Source organism: Macrosteles quadrilineatus, unplaced genomic scaffold (genome assembly GCF_028750875.1).
Source record: "Macrosteles quadrilineatus isolate MER2022 unplaced genomic scaffold, UCM_ALF_1.0 Scaffold_4__1_contigs__length_99947679, whole genome shotgun sequence".
Taxonomy (NCBI): domain Eukaryota; kingdom Metazoa; phylum Arthropoda; class Insecta; order Hemiptera; family Cicadellidae; genus Macrosteles; species Macrosteles quadrilineatus.
This window is the reverse complement of record NW_026542597.1, coordinates 4,613,449-4,632,071: the sequence shown is the minus strand read 5'-3', so window position 1 is coordinate 4,632,071 and position 18,623 is coordinate 4,613,449. Positions and strand designations below refer to the sequence as shown.

The 18,623-nt window shown below is 34.7% G+C and overlaps 1 protein-coding gene across 1 annotated transcript in view; it reads right to left on the bottom strand.

Moving 5' to 3' along the window:
• LOC128992262 (bromodomain-containing protein 8-like) overlaps positions 1–18,623 on the bottom strand; it is a 52,546-nt gene that overhangs the window by 25,328 nt on the left and 8,595 nt on the right. The window contains exons 8-10 of the mRNA XM_054415748.1: positions 6,081–6,263; positions 3,526–3,608; positions 360–503 (exon numbers count right to left, since the gene is read on the bottom strand). Coding sequence (XP_054271723.1) covers positions 360–503; positions 3,526–3,608; positions 6,081–6,263 — 410 coding nt within the window. The remainder of the gene's footprint in view (positions 1–359; positions 504–3,525; positions 3,609–6,080; positions 6,264–18,623) is intronic.

Here is an 18,623-nt window from a genome sequence, read left to right as displayed (position 1 = left end):
TGGACTGCAAACATTTCCGCTGCCTCACAGGGTTGACTCCCCTTGTATTTTGTATTTGAGCGCCTTTATATGGCTCGCTAGGACAGTTGATGCAACCCGCATGATCGGACATAATGTTTTTGACATAGGTACCAATCGACCAAGTGACAGCTTAGATGTCACGAGCTATACACTAGTGGTAAGCAAAACCACTCAATCTACATCAACCGGATAAAACTAACTTTGAAAATTGTTTCATTCAAGATTGCTTAAATTAAATTAATTAATTGTTAGATTAAAGATTGCTTTAGCTTATCATTAAGGAAGATAAACCAATATAGGAGTATTTTTAAACATGTGCCAAGGCAAACAATACTGACCCCACCACCAGCCACGATCATGTTGACTGTCTGACTGTCCAGTTCAGTGATGGACTGTTGCTCCTCCATGGTGTCAGAGTCTTGTAAGTTGGTCAATGACGACTGTTCCTGCTCTCCGTCCTGTCCGTCCTGTCCGTCCTGCTCCTAGTCAAACACAGAAACATTGAATGTTATAGAACTCTACAATACTGACCCCTACAATCATGTCGACTGTCTGACTGTCCAGATCAGTAATGGATTGTTGCTCCCCCATAGTGTCAGAGTCTCGTAGTTTGTTCAATGACGACTGCTCCTGGTCAACCACAGAAACATTGAATGGTTTAAAACTCTACAATACTGACCCCTACAATCATGTCGACTGTCTGACTGTCCAGATCAGTAATGGATTGTTGCTCCCCCATAGTGTCAGAGTCTCGTAGTTTGTTCAATGACGACTGCTCCTGGTCAACCACAGAAACATTGAATGGTTTAGAACTCTACAATACTGACCCCTACAATCATGTTGACTGTCTGACTGTCCATGTCAGTAATGGACTGTTGCTCCCCCATAGTGACAGAGTTGTGTAGGTTGGTCATTGACAACTGCTCCTGGTCAACCACAGAAACATTGAATGGTTTAGAACTCTACAATACTGACCCCTACAATCATGTTGACTGTCTGACTGTCCATGTCAGTAATGGACTGTTGCTCCCCCATAGTGTCAGAGTCTTGTAGGTTGTTCAATGACGACTCCTCCTGGTCAAACAAAGAAACATTGAATGTTATAGAAATCTACAATACTGACCCCACCAACAACTACTACAGTAGACTCTCGCTCATTCGGACTAATGTTGCGGACGTCCGGACCCGATTACTAAAATTCGGACTATAGAGAGTCGAGCAAATATTGGTACATTTTGTCGTTACGGCAAGCAGTTTTGTCAAGACACACGTTGATACAAACGGGAGCGTCTAAAACAAGTTAAAACACAACGTAATAAATTACAGTCGGCTACTGTATTGTGTGATTATTGCTACAGATATTGCAAAGAACACCTGAGGTCGCAAAATGTGATTATCCGTGGTCTGATTATCCAAGCCGCCGAATAAACTGAGGCAAATTCAGTACTGTATATAGGAGTGCACATTCATAAATGATGACAAAAAATTACTGTATCGCCCCAGAGATAACGCTGCGGTGTTGATGCTGGGTGGGGGCGATGAAATTAGCTCGGATAATCGGACTTCTACCGCAAAAAAAATCACGATTGCCGATCCGGACTAGCGGAAGTCCGGACAAGGCTGATTCGGGTGAACGAGAGTCTACTGTATCTTGTGGACTGTCTGATCACCCAGTTCAGTAATGGACTTTTGCTCCTCCTGGGTCTTGATGGTTAGTGAATTACGACTGCTCCTGATCTCCATCCTGCTCCTGGCCAAACACAGAAACATTCAAGGTTGTAGAACTGTACAATACTGACCCCTACAATCATGTCGACTGTCTGACTGTCCAGCTCCGTGATGGACTGCTGCTCCTCCATGGTGTCAGCGTCTTGTAGGTTGGTCAATGACTTCTGCTCCTGCTCTCCATCCTGCTCCTGGCCAAACACAGAAACATTCAAGGTTGTAGAACTGTACAATACTGACCCCTACAATCATGTCGACTGTCTGACTGTCCAGCTCCGTGATGGACTGCTGCTCCTCCATGGTGTCAGCGTCTTGTAGGTTGGTCAATGACTTCTGCTCCTGATCTCCATCCTGCTCCTGGTCAAACAAAGAAACATTCAAGGTTGTAGAACTGTACAATACTGACCCCTACAATCATGTCGACTGTCTGACTGTCCAGCTCCGTGATGGACTGCTGCTCCTCCATGGTGTCAGCGTCTTGTAGGTTGGTCAATGACTTCTGCTCCTGCTCTCCATCCTGCTCCTGGTCAAACAAAGAAAAATGTAATTTTTTTAAACTTTACAAAACTGTTGCCACTTAATGAAAGTTTACAGATAATGAATACAGTTTTTTATGAATAAACTTACCTCTGCAGGAATAATTGTTCTGGGTTTTATCAAATGCTTGCGAGATTCCTATTTTTAATACATTTTATTTTAGTTTAATTAATTAAAAGCCAAAATACACTGCTCACCATATTGTGGTGAAATTTGCAAACACCACTTAATAACCAAGAAATAATCCAGAGTGACAAAAGCTTAGCCAATCCACCTTGTAATACCAAATTTTTAATCGCTACTTTATAACAATGAACTGTAAAAAAGAATATTCCATTTGTTGGTAAAAAATTGTTCCACACAGAATAAGGACTAAATTATAATTAGTATATTTGTATTAAGTTAGTTTTCCCACCCCTTTTTTGCAACAGGATATGAATTACATATACATATAAATTACTCCTTTCCTTTGCGATGTCCATGTAAAAAAAGAAGTAGAAAGAAAGCTTAGTTTTTAGTTTCAATGGTATCACCATAAATAAATGGATTGGATTAACAGAATATTTCATTCGATTGTTTTGAATTTTCTGTATCAAAGTGATAAATTTAGATCAAGGATCTTGTTCACCTCTATGAAAACAATAAAAACATGCATTGGATGTCCCTCGCTCCGGATGGGATGTAAGTATATAATGTTGAAACTTTATTCCCTTCCAGATTAATGTTGGTTTTCATACATGATAATATCCAAGAAAATATATAGTATAAGTACAGAAAAATCTTAAAGTAACATAAATTGGATCACTTTTAAACACTGTTAAACTAATTATTTTTTTTTCATTTTCAAAGTCGTGTGTTTACGATGTTTTCAGAATGGCGCGCATAATGACCCCACGCAACCCGTCTGTCCTCAACACCTTCCCCCCAAGGTCATATCCCCAAAACGCAACTACACCGAGGGTGATGAAGACTCTTATGTGTCTGCTAAGATTGTATGATCAAATTTTCTAGATTTTACTGTAACCACAGAGGACGCTATTGCTTTTGCTGCAACCTTACGAGACTTTCATGACTCCATGTGCAATCTCAAGAGACAATTTTAAATTACTTTATACTTTATATGTATATTGTAGTTCAAAAACTTATAGTTTTTATATCAATTCTTTCCAAAGCAAGAATTTTTTACCCAACCTGAAGTAAAAATGATTTTCCCAACAGAGCCCTAATAAATAATCAACCAACCTCATTCTCAGTTCTAGCTACTTCCACAGAGGGTTTGTCTCCATCTGTTGTCATCTCTACTTCCACCTCTTGCATATGTATACCTGAAACACATAAAATATGGTTAAAGTTTGCGCAAACAAGTAAAAATTGGGATGGATAAGTGGCTAAATGTAAGACGTTGTATTTAGAGAATTTAAATGAGTACTCTGTATAAAATTAGGGGTGCGTGAGTGAACAAGATTTTCAAAGAGAGAATTTCAGAATGGCAGAATTGAAGCACAATCTTTAATCTAACAAGAAACAATAAGCAACAATTAATTAAGGTTAAACAGCAGATAACAGAGTTTCTTTTAAGGCCAACCAAAAAAGTTAGTTAAGTATAACAAACAAAAATTGTGTTTCTTTGTCCTTGGAAATTTTGACATTTGAGTGAATACAGTGGACAGAATAGGGTGACGGGGCAAAAGTAGAATTATTGATTATAATTGATTCATTATATGTATTTATAGTCAATGGTGGAATCAATCACATTTGATTATAAACCCGACATTATAATCAGGGGATGTAATAGATAAATAATATTAAATACTTTATTTAGTCATTAGATGTTCGATGATGAGATAGTTTATATTTTAAACACAACTTATTACAGAAACAATTTTATATTATTTATTGTTTAAATTATGTGGTAGAGGTTTTATAACGTAGGCCTGAATAAAAATTGATAAAATATAGCCAAGTTGATTCAATTTGCAGTGTTAACTTTTAGGATGGTGGGTACCTTGGAACATTATATAAATGAAAATGTTATGCATTGAATAGCACACCACCTATGCAGTAGCCTATCTTTTGTGCAGTGTCCTTGAGTATTTGTATTTCAATGGTAAATTTTTATGTATAATTATATAAATATAATATTCCTATAGTTTCACTTGTCTTGTTTTAGATAGATAATATAAATAAATATCAATCCACTTTCAGGTAATTTCAATCCATTTGGCTGAAATAAATGAATTTTATAGCCTATTTTTAATTGAAAATGTATTTAAAACTTATGTCATTTTTGGCTTGATAAAAAAAATGTTATTACTGTACTTTTATCTTTATTATTATTATTATTTTATGGCCAGCATTGGACCACTTAAGTCAATATAAAAAAGGTTTATCTTTATAATAATACTTTTATCTTTATAATAATATATAGGATATAATAATTATATTATAGGATATATTATTATATATTATTATATTATATAATATATATATAATATATATATAATATAATAATATATAGGATATATTATTATACAGGGTGTCCATAAAAAACGTTTCAGGACTTTGGGAAATGGATCCCCATACTAAAAGGAAGAAAAAAGTTTATGGGAAGGTATGTCCGAAAATGTATATTTACCCAGATATCCGCCATTTTGTTTTTTATACAAAAATATTTTTATCTGTGAAGTTTTTTATTCGATGATTATGAAATTTGGTAAACATATTAACATACACAAAACCTATAATAGAAAAAATAATAAATTTGTTCCGATTGTAAATTTCAAAATGGTGGCCATTTGAATTTTTCTAACTTAAATAACTCAAAAACGGCTAATTCTATGAAAAAATGTCAAGAAAACTTTTTTTTAGCATTTTTAATTGCCTATCAATCAATACCAAGATCAAAAAGATCGGACAAAAGATAACTGAAATATTACGTTTTTTCTGTAAAAATAAGGCAAAAATTAAGGGTTCCCCGACTAACTTTGCCTTATTTTTACAGAAAAAACGTAATATTTCAGTTATCTTTTGTCCGATCTTTTTGATTTTGGTATTGTTTGATAGGCAATTAAAAATGCTAAAAAAAAGTATTTTTGAAATTTTTTCATAGAATTAGCCGTTTTTGAGTTATTTGAGTTAGAAAAATTCAAATGGCCGCCATTTTGAAATTTACAATCGGAACAAATTTATTATTTTTTCTATAATAGGTCTTGTGTATGGTAACATGTTTACCAAATTTCATAATCATCGAATAAAAAACTTCACAGATAAAAATATTTTTGTATAAAAAACAAAATGGCGGATATCTGGGTAAATATACATTTTCGGACATACCTTCCCATAAACTTTTTTCTTCCTTTTAGTATCGGGATCCATTTCCCAAAGTCCTGAAACGTTTTTTATGGACACCCTGTATAATATAATATAATTATATTATAGAATATATTATTATATAATATAATTATATTATAGGATATATTATTATATATCATATATAATAATATATAGGATATATGTATGAGCTAATGTTTATCTTCCTTTGCAAGCGCAAATGTAAGGACAGCAAAAGATAAAAATATAAATTTTGTAAACATTGAACTCCTAAAGGTATACAAAATCATGTCCCACTCTAGTGCCAAATATAAATCCATTTAAACTTGCTCATCTAATGCTCTGATAAATTTTACCAATAACCTATTCCAACAAACTGAAGTAATTTTTTGTCAATTTAATTTGAGAATGACGTTTTTATTAAAAAATTACCTCTATTTAATTCCAAGCAAACTAGATTAAATTACCGGACATATCTGGCTCTTCCATTTCCACGTTATTTTCTTCCTTTTCCTCGGGAATTTCTTCTTTTATCTCTCCTAGGCTAATGCTGCTACTGTCCACTTCCTCCACTACCTCAGTGGATGATATTTCTACTGTAGAAACCGGTTCAGGCTGCATTGCAGGGTTTGAATCTTCTTCAATTGGTTCTGAAACCATAATCCCATTCAAATTATCCATAACAAGACTTTTATTTTAAAACTCTTGAATAATTTGTTTTCATACAGTCATCTGACAAAGTGGCTTTCCTTGCAGTGATTATAGCACAGAAAGTTCATAATTGCTGCATTTACTTACTTTTGCCGCACTCTTTTTACTTTTGCTGCACTTTTTCTACCACACTCCAGTATTCCAACCAAACAACACACACTGGTGTGTTTATAGGCAGGTGAGTGTAAGCTTGAAAATAAGTTGGCATCACTTAAAGATACTGTATTACGACACAGAAAACATACTATTATAACGCAGAATGCCAACCGCATGGTAAAAAGCATTAAGCGTTTTGAGAGAGCTTTGCCTGTCAATTCATAGGCAGCGCCACCAGCGTTGCCATGCACTCAGCATAGCAACGCTGGTGGCGCTGCCTTCCAATTGGCAGGCAAAGTTCTCTCAAAACACTTAATGCTTTTTACCATACGGTTGGCATTCTGGGTTATAGTAGTATGTTTTCTGTGATTACGACTATGATCAGATAGTGCAGTGTTTCCCAATTTGTTCAATGTTTGGATTTAACTTAACATAAAACGTGTTGTACATATTTTAGAGACTAATTATTTGAAAAGTATAATGTGTAACACAGGTGCAAACTGCCTTTGCTACTCTGGAGAAACTTTCCACACTTGCCTACGGATTGTGCGTAAACATGTCTCTCATGTGCACCAAAGTACCACTTCGCCCACTAGTTACACAAATAACTATTGCAAACCATTTCAGGCTATAAAAATGAAGAAACATCCATTAGATTTTTTCTAAGATTGGAATTTTACAATGTAAGGGTCACATATTTGAGCTTCTCAACGGAAAGATGTACTATTCCGCCTAATCCAAACACTTGTTAAGTAGATTGAATTATAAAGAAAAAGCCACCAATTTTTTACAAAAAAAAGTATGACTTACATAGTAAATGTCCTACTCTTTTACATTAAAATATATCAATAACATAATTTTCTTAACTTACGGTTATACAATCATTCTTTATTTCCAAAATCAATGATATCAATAAACCTACCACATAGTTATGTAAAATATTTTTTCCTACAGTCACCCTACAAAGTTGGCTTCCTTGTACTGTTTATAGTACAGAAAGCTGCTAATTGCTGCATATTTATACTTTGCCGTACGGTTTATACTTTGTCGTACGGTTTATACTTTGCCGCACATCAGGATTCCAACGAAACAACACAAAACAGCGTGGTTCTATTAAGCACGTAATCCGTGTACGCTTGGAAATAGGTTGGCAACACTTAAAGATAATAATACTATGAGCAGCTGATTGACTATTATAACTACGATTTAACCTGTCATTTCGTGTTTATAGTTACGGTATTTCTGAACTTTCTGGACTTTTCCCTTAAACGTTTTTAAAACATTCCTACGATCTAAATAAACAAGAAAATACCTTTAAAGCATTTTTTTAGGCGCGGAAACTACTTCAAATTACAAAAGCATACGGAACTATATTCTCAAAACGTGGAGCACATTTCTTGCCGAGGAAAAATAGCGGAGTGATACGGACCGCGGGTACTACTTTCTCTAGGGCACCATTTGTGTTGCCAGCTGAACCTAAAAACGTGTTAGTGTTAGAAAGACTAATTATTTATATGCTTTATAGTGACTGTAGGAAAAATATAATGTGTAACACGAGTGAAAAAGGCCTTTGCTGCACTCAAGATCATTCCGCACGAGCCGCAGGCGAGTGCGTAAACATTGCTCTCGTGTGCAGCAAAGTGCCACTTTCACCACTAGTTACACAAATAACTATATTTTATTTGTTTGGATGAGCTATCTGAAATTCTGAAATAAGCATTCAGCAGTTCTAACTGTTTACATTGAAGTGTCAAAGAAAGGATAAACAAATATTGTGAATTTTCTCGTGCTTCCATGGAGACCAATTACAATTAATATTTACTTTTGAGAACCTCACCTCAAAACTTTGGACATCCAAGGGACGGAGCCCGAGAGGAACTCAGGGAAGTGAATAGTCCTATGACATTCCTAGGTATGTGGACAATCTTTGTGCTTAATTTGGGCTGTAATGGTTTAGTATTTTAGTCGTGGCAGCCGGACAGACAGACACCACCTCAATTTTATAATATTATATAGATAGATTAAGATAGTTGGATAGATAGAGATATGACCTATGAAGAAAGTTCGGGTCGCTGGAATTTTATCCCCCTGGAATTTTACGCCCTGGTCAAAGCAGACGTCAGTAGGTATGAACCTGAGCTCTCTAAAGTTTGTTCATGGGCGGAATTTTATCCACGCAGATTTGGGAGTCTAATGAAAATAGACAGAGTGTCATAAATTAGATTACCGGTAGCAACAAAAACCAGAATTTTACCCCCTGTCCATATAACTAGCATTTAGGCAACTGAAGATGTACGGCCCGGAATTTTACCCACCAGAATTTTACCCCCTGTGCAAATATAGAAATTAGTTAACTAAATATTTTATTTTATTTTTAGTTTTGATTGATAATGAACATTTTATTATTAAATAGCCTATCTCAATTTATTTGTAACCTCAACTAAGTAAACATGTTTCGCTGTTTGATTCTGATATTTGAGTTTCGGGATTCGACTTTTTGGGCAAACCGTTAGAGTTAATATGTATGTAAACAAACTGAGTAGCCCATTTGAATGATAATTGGGTAAACATTTCTTAAACGATTTATTATATGGCCGTAGAAAAACAATTTATTTTGTTTCTGTTGTACTATAGCACAATGTCTTTTTGTCTTTTTATTTCTTCATACTATGTATCAATACTTTGTACCGGATGCCTACAACTACAACAGGTCTTTCGATGACCTTTTTAGTACGGTACTAACTATCAATAGCTCATGGTTTGTGCCTGAAGAAATAATGAGGCATATTTTGTTATTGTTAAAACACAAACGAGGAAAATTGTTTTTCCACGGTCGTTAAACAAATGTTCGAAACAATTATTATTCATATAGACTACTCAGTTTGTTTGGATACATATTGACCAACAGTTGGCCCCAAAAGTCAAATCCTGAAGCTCGAATCTCTAAATTAAAATGCAAAACCTCTTTCATTAGTTGAGGTTACAAAGATAGGCTACCTACTTAATAATAAAATGTTTACCATTAAATTAAAACTGAAATAAGAAAATTAATTATTTTCACTGATTTCTATATCTGGCCAGGTGGTAAAATTCTGGGGGTAAAAATCCGGGCAATACACTTTGAGCTGACCTCATGAAGGGCGTAAAAATCCAGCCCGCACAGTCCCGGTTTTATAATTTGATGTGTTCTGCTTAAATTCACAAACGTGAAAATATACCTTCCACCTTTAATATATTGAACTGATGTTGTGCAACTCAAAAGTTCGCAACCGGAATTATACCCCCTGGTTAGTGGCGTCAGTTTTGCTCAGAGGGTAAAATTCCAGGGGTATTAAATTCTGCTACCCCAAAAGTTTACCAACAATTTATTTGATCTACAAGTTCACTAGTATTAATTAGTTAATTGTTTGGCAACATTTGGCTAGGAATATAAAGTGTACATTTGAATAAAAACTCAAATTGTGTTTATCTTCTATACACTGACGCTAAAACCTTTAATGAAGTAAAGAATGTGCACTGAGCAATTAAACCTAACTCACATAACTGTAATTCTTCGTTTAAAGGGCTCGGTTGATTTTGTTCTCGATGGGAAGAACAGGTTTGACTGTACAGTGGGACAGTCTTCTCACCAATTAGATACACACAGAAAAATGTCATTAGTGTATTTAAATATAAATGTATTTCCTATTAAGAAGACCCACCGACTGCACACGTAAGCCTGGTGCTCCTTTCAAAAGTACAATCAAAATCTATCATATTGCAGTCTTTTTTCTAAACAATTTGTAATTATTATGTACAATGACACGAACAAAATTTACCACACATTTGAAATAATGAATATAAATTCAGAACAACATAATTGAGTTTGATGGTGTCACAAAGCTTGATATTATCAAAATGAATCATAACAATAAGGGAAATAAAGTGTGAACTAAATAGTATATTTCGTACCTAGGACCGAAAATTAGGTTTTGCCGGCTCAGGATAGTTTTTAAGTTTGAGACGAAGTCGAGAACTTAAATCAATCGAGAGCTGCAAAACCATTTCGGTCCGTGGTACGAACGCTATTTTTCACCACACTATACCGTATTACCACTATTCACCACTATAATAATGCACACTGATAGTCAACACAACTAGAACTTTAAGGTTAAGTTAAAAAATAATTTGAGGAATCTGCAAAAGTAAAAATAAATAGTTGCTAGGCAACGGTGACAATAACACAATTCTATTGCAATGCTATGGATTTTGATTGTGTATTTAAAATGCATTCATGTTTTAAGTAAGTAAGCGGACAGCTGATTTTGCGCCCCGGCCTGTAAAAACCTGCTCGGTCCCCAAATTACGATGACAGCTGGCATGGCCAGCAAAACGTAACTTTTAGCCACCAATTAACGTATGTAATACAGCCAAAAACATCATAGTGTGGTAAAAACATATGTAGGGCCTGTTGGAAAATTGAACAACAATTAATTTTGTATCTTCAACTACATGCACCTGTGTGCATGGAGGTTTCTAAAAACAGTCCAAAGGAAAAATTACTGCAAAGTAAGCTAGTAACTTTTACACCTTTTATAAAATTCCCTGTTACCTAACTAATTCTATGGAAATACTCTCTATAGATCTTTCTTCCTTATGGAACAGCTTAAGACAACGTGATTTAATGTTAATTAGGTCTGGTTATAAAACAAGCATAAGTTGTTTTTGTGATTTTGTTAATATTTTCAGATTTTTATTTTATTTTACCCATTTGAAAGATATTCTAGCAAAATAAAACTATATTTAAAATCAATAATTGTCCAATGGTATTACGACCACAGAATGAAACACAAATCTTAAAACCCTGAAATAAGAGTAGTCGGATTTTAGTCGGTACTAGTGCTTACTTCAAAAACATAAAAACAAGCTTCATGTTTACAATAGTATGAGAAGTTACTGTACAATTTAACGCACCAGTCCTAAATCTTGTTGATGGATTAAATTAAAATATCACTTACCATAAAGCCTAAACTTATCAACAACTAATTAATTGGTTATAGAGGCTCAGCCAAACAATCAAGAGGTCATGTCAATAGTTTGTTCACTTTCACATTCCATCTGCATGTTTGAGGCAGGATCAGATTTGTTTGTTTGCTTTTCAGTCTCAATATTGCCATTGGCTTCTAGTAAATTCCCTGGGATTAGTAAAAGTTCTATAAATCTATAATATTAAAACGAAACAGTGTTTTTTTATTTCACGATTCTGAATCAACCACTCGACGGATTTTCATGATTTTTGTGTTGAAAGAAAGATAATTTTGAGAACTAGGGAATGTCGAAGCCATAAATTTAGTTTAGGGTCCCAGTTTTTTAGAAATTAAGTTTTAATTTTTAAAAAGTCTAGCAGCCGACGCTAAGATTCTAAACTAGCTTTTGGCATAAAATAATTTGCTTAACATAACAGCTGTAAACATTCAGCTTTTGTGTCACAGATTCAGCATTTGGATAAAAATGTAAAGACATACTTAGGGTTGACTTATTTATACTATGTGTAATGCAAATCATTGATACGTTCAATTCTTCTGTAAGAGGATGACAGATTAATTAAATTATACATAGTAAAATACAAGAATGTTCAAATAATTTTGTTAAAGCAATCTTTGTAATCTTCGATTTGTTTTAGAGCAATATAATTTGTTTTAACTAACAGCTGGTTAAATATAAACTATTGAACTATGAGGTTATTTTATTTACTCTTATTTTGTCATTGATTATAGGAAAAATAAGTAAGATTATTAGAGATAATTAGACCAAAGTTTAAAATAGTTTAGACCAAAATTAATTAAACCACAGTACAAATCGAGGCTCTGTACACGAGTCTTAATAAAAAAGGATAAATGCAAATTATTTTACTATTCCACTTTTTGAGGAAAGAATAGAAAAATAACAATGTTTACATGTTTTAATTCTTCATGGTAGCTTTTTGTTTATAATTAATGTTTGTCTGCCTTAACTTTGTTTGGATTAGGTCCGGAAATATTGATGTCATAAAAAGAAGATCAAGAATAATCAGGAATCACGATTTTAAATTACCACCACAACCTCAGCCGAGTTTTATACAAAGATTGAACACAACGTCAACATTGACCTAGGATACTGCAATTAGACAAACCATCCTTTTATGAAATCGTGTTCAGTGTGTTTACGTTTGGGGGCCTATCAGCGCCCCAAACGTGAAAATGTCACTTTTATTTCAACTATGAATATATTGTAGTTTAAATTAACTAATATGGGAAATTACGATGCACACTTATTCAATGAGGGTGGGTAATTATTAAGGATAGAACTGATAACGGTATGGATAATAAACATTGACAATTACGTCATTAGCTTTACTAGCGTGTTTACTTTTTATATTCCTGCTACATGTGACCAGTTCTTTTTTTTCAATTGAATGTTATTTGAACCAAACAGCTGTTTCAAAACAAACTGTTATTGTTTTTACTTTTCTTTGTTTACATTTATTTATTTAGCAATTAATGCAGTGAAATTTATATAAAGGATAGGTGTGACGATTAGTTTTGATGTTAGGACACCAAAGTTAAATTATGTGTACTGTGAATTGTATTGGATATTATCGTTTTATTTGAGGTTTAGTAATCGTGAGTTCTTTTTTTTCAAATGAATGTTATTTGAACCAAACAGCTGTTTCAAAACAAACTGTTATTGTTTTTACTTTTCTTTGTTTACACTTATTTATTTAGCAATTAATGCAGTGAAATTGATATAAAGGATAGGTGTGACGATTTATGTGTACTGTGATTCATTGGATATTATCGTTTTATTTTTGATTGTTTCTATTCAGACCTACTGGGAATTGTGTATAGTAGTTGTATTGTGGTGATAATAATTAAGGAAGAGGCAGGTATGCTATGGAAGGTGGTATCGTTGACTAGGTCTATACACTTCTCAATTGACTATTACTCTCTCTACTGTAGGCTACTTATAATCAGTGTGCGTCTGTGCGAATCGGCTGCAAATCTCACTTCAACGTTTTTCACATCGTAAAAATTGCAGAATTGCTGCAAAAAATTGTTATTGTAAAATTATCGGATTTAAAATGCATATCGTATAGGCCTATGATGGAATAAAAACATATTAGGTCACACAACATTTGTTTACAAGATGATTTTTCACATTAAGACTGCAAGAAACTTTGTCTTTATAAACTAGCTGATCTGAATTGTACACGGTTTTAACCGACTACTGAATTACCGTACGTAGGACGGGCTAACACCTCGTTTAAATTTAAAATTGTTTATGTTTATTCTCGTTGATAATTAATAACCTAACTATTGTAGTTTGTTTCACAAATTCTATTACCGTTATCAATAATTTACACTGTGTATGTCTAATGTTTGTTGATGTTTTGAATGTTTTTACAATTTAATTTAATGCAGGCAACTCTCAATCTGTGATATTAATTATATCTACTGTGATATTATTCTATGTTACAGTAGACCCCCTCTTAACCGACCTCGTATTAACCGATAATCGGATTATCCGCCTTCGATCGTAAAATAATACAGTTTGTTTTAACCGACCTTGCTTTGAGAGCAGCTCGGTTTAACCGCCGCTTTCTAGGAATCTCGGCATTTCCGCTCCCACGCTGGGCGATGAAACTGAACTATACGCTTATCTCCACAGGATATGACTAACAATAAGTTATTTTGTGTTGATCACAAAAAATATAGCATAGCCTATTTTTAGTTTGCCATCATCGTTCGTAGCTCGAGCACATCTGATCTGATTTGTTATCTGTGCGGCAAATTTATAACATCATAAAGTGCGTTACGATTTTGATAACTGATTACTGATTATCTTATCGCCGGAGTAAACAAACAACGCAACTTGTAGGGAAGGTAGGGAAGGGGGTTAACAACTCCAAGGTCAAGATAGTTTTTGTGCCTCAAGCCTCCAGTGAGAGGCTATAAATAAACATCCTGTTTTGTAACAAAATGGTCGCTTGTAGACAAAAGGTTCTGTACTGAATTACGATGTTTGTGGAAAGCATCCATTACAGTACTAAAGTTATTAAAATAGGAATTTTATTGACTCTTGTCTAGTATTATAATATATTCCACTGAAAGTAGGCATATTTGACTTAACCGTGTTTTGTGTTTATTTGTGACTTCTATCAATATGAAAAAGGAGATAAGAGTAGTTTATTTTATAAATAATGCAAGTATGACTTCAAAATAATGATTATATAATTCCAAATGAATAGCACTTCATTATGTTATGATTTTAGGGATTGCCCGTTTTATCCGACCTTTTGAGTTATCCGACCTAGGTCCGGTCCCATTATGGTTGGTTAAGAGGGGGTCTACTGTATTAGTTAACCCTCCAACTGGCAATGTGCAAACTCTAGTGGCAAGGCATTTTTGGTGATTTTGCAGTCATATTTTTGAAAATGTATACAGGGTGTCCATAAAAAAAGTTTCAGGACTTTGGGAAATAAATCCCAATTCTTAAAGGAAGAAAAAAGTTTATGGGAAGGTATGTCCGAAAATGCACATTAACCCAGATATCCGTCATTTTGTTTTTTATACAAAAATCTTATTAGGGCTATCTGTGAAGTTTTTTATTCGGTGATTATGAAATTTGGTAAAATGTTAACACACACTAGACCTATAATAGAAAAAATAATAAAGTTGTTCCGATTGTAAATTTCAAAATGGCGGCCGTTTGAATTTTTTTAACTTAAATAACTCAAAAACGGCTAATTCTATGAAAAAATGTCAAGGATAGGCCTACTTTTTTATTATTTTTTCTATTATAGGTCTTAAGTATGTTAACATTCTTACCAAATTTCATAATCATCGAATAAAAAACTTCACAGATAATAATATTTTTGTATGTATAAAAAACAAAATGGCGGATATCTGGTTTAATATGCATTTTGGGACATACCTTCCCATAAACCTTTTTCTTCCTTTAAGTATGGGGATTCATTTCCCAAAGTCCTGAAACGTTTTTTATGGACACTCTGTACAAACTAAACCAATATGCAATATGTTAACTAGTCATGTTAAAAGTAGGCTGAATTGACTCCCCTACATGAATAAATATGGTTATAAATGCAAATATAAATAAATAAATATTTTATACTGTTTTATATGAAATGCTGCTGCGCCTTTTTCATGTCGCGATCAAATCGTTTGTTCACTACATGACAAAATGTTAGATAAACGCTCTATCTACTATCTATTTATGTACTTTCTTGCTATATAACCAGGGGTTGAGCAATTGTATGATGAGATTGTTTTCTTTGGTTAAACGAGGTATAAAATAACTGAAATAGGATTGTTTTCAGCTGATCCATAAGAATAAATAGTAGGGCTTACGTTGAATCCTTGTTATGACTATTGACTGTATCACGGTGTAACGAGTTATTTTTCCTAGGGGGGTAAATTTTCGCTATTTGGCCGCGCACCGGTTGTTGAGATAAGCAAGTGGTGGCGACGAACCTGGCTAGCGCCCTTTGACCCGGCTTATCAGTTTGGATAAGCTTGGGTATCCTGGAACTACCGGACAGTATAGGACGGACATTCTAGTGGTGGATCCCGTACAGTGAGGAAGAGGTAGTGTTGGTGTCTGTCTGTGGAGACGACTGGGATACGTCGGTGGTGTACCTAGAGAGGAGTGTACGAGTGACAGTGGTGTCGGAGTACGTTGGTGGTGTGATTGCGCCGAGTGTTGGTGTAAGTTGGGAACAGATCCACTATTGGTGAGTGGACGACGTTCCTTACATTTTGGTTTAAGAGTTGATAGTTATTACTAAAACATTCATCTCTGATTTTATTGGTTGAGTTGTAACCGTGCTGGTCAAAGCCTGACGGTAGTTAGGATTTACAGGTGCCAGGAATAATATTTAAGAATATTTCTGACGGTTCTGGGCAGGCGCTAAATCGCAAATAATATATTTTATTGACTGTAGTAGATATTATTTTGCGTTTTACAAGAGTTAGTTATTTTACTAATAACTGTGAGGCCCGACAAACCTAGGCTGCACAATTTGGCGTGCGTAGTTGGAAGCACGTGGCCAGTAGGCTAGTAGCTAATTTTATTAGCCGATTAACAGAAGCCCAGCTAAGTAGTATAACGTTGTATATAGTATATAGTAGCAGTAGCAGTAGGAGCAGTAGGGTTGTTATTGATTAATCATTTAATTATTTTAATTCAACCTGAACAGCTTGTTTAGTAATCCAACACGTTGTCTTGGTAGCTTGGATAGCGGAGTACCGGCTATCAGATAATATATTTATCTAGTGTTTGGAAAGTATTTAATATTTATTTCTCTGCTACTAAGTAGCTCAATAATTTAATAGTAGTGCAATTGACATTTAGCTTTGCTTGTTTGGCTTGGTATTTATTGAGACCAGCTATTAGAGGTGTAGTCGCTCTGCCTATAGTATACTTGTACTATTATGGTATTATTACTGAGTGAACTGTTTGATTCTTAGCTTGGGCATTAGAGTTGTGTATTGAAGTACTGTCCGCGAGAGTAAAGAAGTCCCCTGAGCTCCGGCCTATTCGTAGTTTGAAGGTGTTACGCTTGAACGTTTCGCGCGACAATCACTGTAGAGCCGTCTTGACGCTGCTCTGCTAGTTTTAAGGCTTAATTTTTGTATTTAATATCTGTATGATTTTTATAAATCTATGTCATAATATTTCTTTGCATAGTCATACAATCGAAGGAAATTCTTTCTAGTGTTACTAAGGCAAATTAATAACCTTTCTACTTTATGATTTTTGTTTAGTTAAATGTAACAATACCAATAAAATACAATACAATAAAATCTTTTTTAAATCCGAGTTTGAAAGCATTAAACCCAAATAATTAGTTAATCCATGAATATACTTATGGTGAATGCATATTACCGGTAATACACAAGTACAGCAGTTTCAATAGCATTCATCGCAATAGACAACTTATTATTTCTATTATATTTCAATAGCTGCATTTCAATTTCAATTATATACATAATCAATAGCTACAAGGACCGTCCAAAACAAAACGCGAACACACGAGACTGCAATGAATCAAATTACGTGACCACATGATGATAATCCACTTACCAAAACAAAGATATGAGTAATTATGTTTACAACAGTTGTTTACAGACAGACATCGAGGCGAGGCGACCAGATGCTTAGCGCCTGCAAATAGTGCGCGATACTCTCCAAACATAGCTGCGTATTGCTCTGGCTCAAGGGACTTCTTTACTCTCGCGGACAGTATAGTGGCCTAGTAGACCCCGCCTGGTGATAACTCGCGTTGTGGTTTTTATTGGCAAGTCGTCGTGTAACTCACGGTGTTTTAGGCACTCTGGGCTTAACTATTGGTTAGTTAGGACGAAGCCCGAGTTGCGTAGTCAGCAACGACCCCCTAGGAGAGTGGAGAATTGGCTTAGGTCTGGTGGTGATTATTGCACATTTGTTTTGGTGACTTGTTTTTGACTTGTTCACAGTGCCCGTGTATCAGCCAGTCCTATACTGGTTAGACCCGGCTTTTGGCCTAGTGGTTTCCCTGACCTTATCGCAGACCCTGGAACTTTACCCAGCCATTGTAGGCTGAGCTATCCCCAGCAAACGGTTGCAACTGCACTTTTAATATTTTTTTTCCAGTGCAAGAAAAGAGCGTCGCAACCTACTGACGTACTTTACGATGTTCATGTTTGTGGGACTGAAATTTTAAGCCGTTGCGGCAGCAGCAATGGGGTGCTTTGTTGCAGGAATGGTCTGAGGCTTGGATAGCCAGTTTATTTTCAGTCCCGCAAACGTGAGCTCAATACTGTTTCAATATATAACATTGCTACAGTGTTTAAGACGGCATTTAAGGCTAGAACCAAGTAGATGAAAAAAAACTTGCAATAATAAATTTGTATTGTCAAAGTGGTGTTCAAGCACTTAACATTTAGACCTGATTTAGTATTTGGTACTTTGGTATTAGGACCGACCACACCAATAAATCGACTTCCAAATAAGATTTTAATTATCTTTAATAAAAAAATTGTCCTAACCTAACTAAGCTTAACTAAGCTAAAAAAACCAGTGAAGTTGTTTCAGTAAGTACAAGGTGAGTAGAAGTATGCCGTATTGCCGCACTATCTATTCTTATGCCATGCAATGGTTATATAGACCTGGTCTTTATACTTAAC